This window comes from Anomaloglossus baeobatrachus, chromosome 10 (assembly GCF_048569485.1).
Source record: "Anomaloglossus baeobatrachus isolate aAnoBae1 chromosome 10, aAnoBae1.hap1, whole genome shotgun sequence".
In the NCBI taxonomy this organism is placed as follows: domain Eukaryota; kingdom Metazoa; phylum Chordata; class Amphibia; order Anura; family Aromobatidae; genus Anomaloglossus; species Anomaloglossus baeobatrachus.
Genome location: NC_134362.1, coordinates 29254866 through 29261441, shown reverse-complemented (window position 1 = coordinate 29261441; position 6576 = coordinate 29254866). Strand labels below are relative to the sequence as shown.

Genomic DNA, 6576 nt, shown 5'->3' with positions numbered 1-6576 from the left:
GGGGGGAGTAGTCTCCTGTATACAGGGGAGGGGTGGAGGATGGGGGGAGTAGTCTCCTGTATACAGGGGAGGGGTGGAGGATGGGGGGGAGTAGTCTCCTGTATACAGGGGAGGGGTAGAGGATGGGGGGAGTAGTCTCCTGTATACAGGGGAGGGGTAGAGGATGGGGGAGTAGTCTCCTGTATACAGGGGAGGGGTGGAGGATGGGGGGAGTAGTCTCCTGTATACAGGGGAGGGGTGGAGGATGGGAGGAGTAGTCTCCTGTATACAGGGGAGGGGTGGAGGATGGGGGGAGTAGTCTCCTGTATACAGGGGAGGGGTGGAGGATGGGGGGAGTAGTCTCCTGGAGGAGGAGCTGAGGAGAGGCCGGCAGTCCCGGTTATTTCCGACACTCTCTGCTCTCTGTGTTGTGGCAGCTCCGGCGACTTTCTCCTTCTTGTCCCGGAGAGAAGAGCTGAGAAGCCGGAACCATGAACCGGCCGGGCCGGAGAGAGGAGGAGGTCCTGATCGAGATGGCGGGGTCCGGGGACGGTGAGTGCGGGGGCCGGAGGGGGGTGATCGATCATCAAGGTGGTCGGTCCTTTTGGGCGGGGAGTGATCGATCCTTAGGTTTGACATTAAGGTGAGCGGTCCTGGTGGGGGTCGGTGTTGGGGTGATCGGTCCTGCTGGAGGTCGGTGTTGGGGTGATCGGTCCTGCTGGAGGTCGGTGTTGGGGTGATCGGTCCTGGTGGGGGTCGGTCTTGGGGTGATCGGTCCTGGTGGGGGTCGGTCTTGGGGTGATCGGTTCTGGTGGGGGTCGGTCTTGGGGTGATCGGTTCTAGTGGGGGTCGGTCTTGGGGTGATCGGTCCCGGTGGTGATCGGCTCTTGGGGTGACTCACGCTGGGGGTTTCCGGGTGACTCATGTCTGGAATGTCTCCTCCGGGAATCCCTCTTGTGTCTACAGAAGGAGCAGTGTCTGCAGGAGATCGCCCCTTGTGTATAGGAGCCCACACCTGATCCTGGATTCACTGCACTGAAGGCCTCAGTCACACTCTGCGATTAAATATAGGGGAAAAAAATGACCCCTGTGTGTTCAGTGTTTGGCGTCTGTTTTTACCATCCGTTTGTCTTCAGTATTTCTTTTAGAAATGGATGAATGAATTGCAGAGCTTCTCCTTTGCAGTTTTACACAGACCACACACTGATCACGCTGCTGTCATCCGTGCGCTGTGCGTGTTTTTCTCTGACACCATACTGATCACGCTGCTGTGATCCGTGCGCTGTGCGTGTTTTTCTCGGACACATAGACTTGTATTGGTCTTTTCCATCTGTACTACTGGAAAAAAACGGACGTGTCTCCATGGGTTTTGCGCTGACGCCGTCCATGAAAAAACCCAGACGTGAACAACACCATGGAATGTTGTGGTGCGTGTTCTATCCAAGAAAAACATGGGGGACACGCGGATGTCTGGATGGGGATTGAGGCCGCGTAGGGTCCGTATTTGACACGATGAAGGATGGAAGGAGCCGTGTAATGTATTTATCCAAGAAGAACACTGATGGTAAAAACAGACCCAGACCGGACATAGGTTTTCACATTTGAGCTTAAACGTGGATGTGTGAATGAGGCCTAGAACGCCGTATATAAGAGCCCGGGCCGCTCTGCGTAACACACAAAAGAGCTTTATTGTACTCCCCTGCGGGGCGGGCCGGTCCGACGGGCGTCTCTAGTCCGATGGGCGTCTCTAGTCTTGATCCAGCGCCTCCTCTCTTCTGTCCATCTATGTCCTCCTCCCAGCTCCATGTTGATGACGCGTCCTATGTAATCCACACAGAGACCTCCATTTCCCTCCTGCGCAGAGCAAAGTATTGTAGTGCGCATGCGCCGGCGTTCTTTGGCTTTTCCCTTCACATGCGCACTACACTTTGCTCTGCCCTCGGCAGGTGACAGAAGGGTACAGGAGCACAATGGAGGACACTGTGTGGATGACGTAGAACGCCTCGTAAAAGGAGCAAGAAGGAGGACGGCGATCGCAGGGGGAGAGAGAAGGCGCCGGACCGAGACCAGTGATGCCCATTGGATCGGATCATTCCATAGGAGTGTATAATATTAGGTTTTTCTTTTATGCATTCTGCAGATCGGCTTGGGGAGATATATATAATAATATATATTATTCTCGGCCCTGTGCTGACTAGACGTATCCAACCTCAATCAATACAAATGAATTAGTCTTAATATAGCACTGGAAATATGCATACTACATGCTTGCGGTCACATGACTGCCCTGTCTTGCTACAGTCATCAGAGAATCCTGACAGCATGCAATGTGCGCACATAAAGTGTAGACTTTCATGATAAGCCTTGACAAACCCTTTAAGTGTGTGTGTGTGTGTGTGTGTGTGTATATATAGATATATATTTATATAATATCTCCATCTTCCTCCCTTTGATATCACCATCTATTAAAAATTATTAATCTTGTATTTTTCACACTGGCCGCAATTTTTTTTTTTTTTTAATTTTATTTTTTAGGATGCGCTCACACAAATATATCTCACACAATTATTGGATTGCATCACCCGGCGCGGCTGGCTTCTCTCCTGACAGGAGCAGGTCTGCTGCATGTATTTCTATGCAGCTGAAACGCTCCTGTCCAGAGAAGCTGCGGCCGTGGCGGGTGATGCCGATGCGAGACTCGCCTAGTCACTCACAAGTGTGACTCCAGCCTTACACTGACTGTTGTTCCAGGAAACACAAGCTGCAATGGTCAGACCCCGACTCTATCTTTAAGGGTAAGCACACACGGCGATTAATACGGAGCGTGCTGCGGGTGGAATGCGATCCTGTTTCACTTCACCCATACAAGTCTATGGGGGCGAGAGAAACATCGCATTGCACTCGCATTACAGCGGAGTGCAATGCGATTCTTGCATTGGAGGAGATGGGGAGATAAATCCCTCTCTCCCCTCCGCAGCTGTGGTCTGATCGGACCACAGTCGCATGACACTCTGCTCACACTGTGCTGCGAGCGTGTGCCGAGTTTCATGCGAGCACTCGCACTAATCCCCGTGTGGCCTCAGCCTTATATTGAAACATCTAATGAAAGGTCGTTGTGAAGGTAGGGGGAGCAGGGTCAGCTGTGACATCGCCTACTGTGATTGGTGGATCGTATGTTTATCAGCTCTATATGGGACTGTTAAATGTCATTGTAATACTGACTCTGATGATAAGGAGCCTGCTGAAAACTCTGACTGAAAACGATTAACAGAGCCCCAGTGTCTGGTGTGAAAATGACAGGCTTGCTAATTATTTATTCATAAATACACATCTTGATATGAAAATAATGCTTTGTCAAATTGAAGGGAAAAAAGGAACACAGAACCTGAATTTGACAAGGTCACTTTCTGATGATGGCTTCCCCTTAATAGTAGTGTTGAGCGGACCCGGACCTGAAAAATCCGGATCCGTGCGGTTTGAGCGGCAGATCCGAGTCCGACCCGGACGCGGGATTCCGGGTGCACGGTCTGGATTTGTGTCTCTCTCGCGCTCTCTCGCGCTCTCTCGCGCTCTCTCGCGCTCTCTCGCGCTCTCTCGCGCTCTCTCGCGCTCTCTCGCGCTCTCTCGCGCTCTCTCGCGCTCTCTCGCGCTCTCTCGCGCTCTCTCGCGCTCTCTCGCGCTCTCTCGCGCTCTCTCGCGCTCTCTCGCGCTCTCTCGCGCTCTCTCTCTCTCACTCTCGCTCTTTCCGGATTCCTCTCCTAATTCACATATATTGGCCGGATTCCGGATCGGATCTCGGACTTCCATGTCAACCCGACAGTGATCCGCCGGACCCGGATTATTAGCAATCCGCTCAACTCTAGTCTTGGTGGTCCGTATTTGGGTGGATACATGGTTATTACACCTTAACTGTGTACTGACGTGATGGAGACCGCTGTGTCACGCTGTAATAATAAGCGAAAGTGAGTGTTACCGCCGCAGTCACGTCATGATTCACCTCCAGGTAAATATACCTCGGGGCAGTGATGAATGTTACCTGGGCAGGTTTCATAACCTCTCCACAGCCGCAGGGACAGCAGACGCACACAACGAGCAACACATACCATGGGAGTCGTTACTTATAGCTCCTTTAATAGAAAGGCTCTCATGACCCCTGTGTGATCTGTGATTCAGCCAAATTGGGTGTTATCCATATTTCCCAAAATCGGATATGACTAATAATATCTGTAATGACGTGACTGTGCATACTGGGGGGTCCCTGAGATTTTTCACGTTAATCATTTTTGATTTTTCACGAAGGTTCAGATTTCTAGAGATTTTGTGCTGAGCCCGGAGTTTGTGAGAATGAAACTTTGCTGCTGTTTTCCTCATGTGACTCTTAGTATTCAATTTGAATTGCGAGAGATACAATGTATCACTTCTTAAAGGAGCAGTACAGTCTGTGTATAACCCCTGGCTAATTCCCTGAGCGGAGTAATGTTTTTCTCCTGTGGTTATTGAAGTAGGGTATTGCCTTTAATTCCACCTTTTTTCTTTTTGTTTTTTGTATATTACTATTTAAAAAATAAAATAATTGAAATCTTGCAGTTTTGACTAACCACTGAGCCCAGTTGCAGTCTGATACTTACTTCCTTTCAGTATGATCACTTCTCAGCAGTCGCATTATCATCACAGACAGTGAATGGTATCTCCAATATATTGGCAACACAAATAAAAAATAATCTTTATTTTTATATAGCGCTAACATATTCCGCAGCGCTTTACATACATCAGGAACACTGTCCCCATTGGGGCTCACAATCTAAATTCCCTATCTGTATGTCTTTGGAGTGTGGGAGGAAACTGCAGAACCCGGAGGAAACCCACGCAAACACGGGGAGAACATACAAACTCCTTGCAGATGGTGTCCTTGGTGGGATTTGAACCCAGGACCCCAGCGCTGCAAGACTGCAGTGCTAACCACTGAGCCACCACAAGACTGCAGTGCTAACCACTGAGCCACCACAAGACTGCAGTGCTAACCACTGAGCCACCACAAGACTGCAGTGCTAACCACTGAGCCACCGTGCCGCCCATTAACACAAGAACAATACAGGAGGTGTTCTCCTATAGAAGTAAAATTTTGATGATGTCTGTTGGAATAAATGTAGTTGTAGAAGTAAAATAAATTGATCGAACGCCTCTAGTCCTGTAGATGTTCTCCCCTCTGATGTCTGTCTCACATCTGGTGCAGCTCCCCCCAGGGGCACGGGTCATCCACATACCGCTGCTTCTTATTTTAGGCTTGCGGCCGTGCCAGGATCGGTGGTCTCCCTGCACATTAGACTCTTCTACTTTTGTAGTTGAGACTGTAGCATTTTCTCTGTAATTGAAAGTCTGGCCCGAGTTCTGCTCCTGTAATTTTGGGGCAGGGTGGAGTTCCTCGCCATAAATAGATGTCGTATTGCTTTAAATGAGGGGTGTTCTAGGTGGTCGACAGTTTTTTGGGTTTATTTTAAACAGTGAATTACCAAAATCTTTGTTGGTGCCTATAGGTCATCCTCCAGTGTTCACATCATTGTTTGTGAACCTGGGACCTAGGTGCCATGCACCCAATGGAGGTCAATGTCGAGTCTGTGGTTATAATAAGGAATGTGGAGTGATCCTCTGGTGGCAGCTGATCTCCCATGAGAACAGAACAATTGGGCATGTTAAAATCCAACATGCCCTACCCTCCATTTCTCTTGATATCTGCCATTGGAGGAGTCTAGTTTATTCCATATACAGTATATCAATGGTTGAGTGTCGCTGTTTAAAATTGAATCATTCAACCTGCATTAATCTAATGTGTATGGCCCCCTTTAAAGGGATGATCTCAACACAGTATATATATATTATATATTCTAAGCATTTTTGTTAGCGCTTCAGTTAGGTTTTGGAGTTGGAAGACAATAGAAAATTTTTATATATATATATATATATATATATATATATATATATATATATATATATATACCGTATACCCCTCTACTCTCAAGAATAAAGGGATTTTTATTTCTATATGTTTATTGCTCATTGCCAAGGTTACCGGCCACCTCTGCAGTCCATCAGGCTCATTTTCTAGGAGCACAACACTTACAAGCTCTTTTCTATAGAGCTTGTAAGCCCTGATCTGGATCCGGCCAGCTTCAGTGCTGTCTTTTTGCAGCACCTGAGAGCCCACAATTCAGGCTGGAAATGCGATGATGCGTCTAGTCTGAACCAGAGATCATTGAGATGTAACGTGCCCGATCCTTACCCTGATATCATCTGTCAGCATGTCCCTGTGATCGGTCTGTCCTCCAGAAAGCTGACACGTAGAATCCTATACATTTTATGGTACTGCAGTCTCTGACCCTTATTGGTCGCACCAGGCACTGATTAGCGGTATCCTGACAGCACTGATAAGTGTAGATTGTGGTGTGTGGGTGTGCGGTTTATGGGGCTGGAAATATCGAACAACTAGAAATTAGCAAATTATTCCCATTGCAACTAATGACTAATTAGATCCAAAGACTAATTGTGACCTCTCAGAGGTCCTCTTGTTTTGCACAGAGTGACGTAACATTATGGCCCCTG

The 6576-nt window shown here is 48.4% G+C and overlaps 1 protein-coding gene across 3 annotated transcripts in view; it reads left to right on the top strand.

Annotated features, from left to right (window-relative positions):
* Positions 1-352: 352 nt before the first annotated feature.
* ANO5 (anoctamin 5) overlaps positions 353-6576 on the top strand; it is a 118167-nt gene continuing 111943 nt past the window's right edge. For all 3 annotated transcript variants that reach the window (XM_075325503.1, XM_075325502.1, XM_075325501.1), the window contains exon 1: positions 353-531. In XM_075325503.1, coding sequence (XP_075181618.1) covers positions 471-531 — 61 coding nt within the window. In that variant the 5' untranslated portion in view covers positions 353-470. The remainder of the gene's footprint in view (positions 532-6576) is intronic.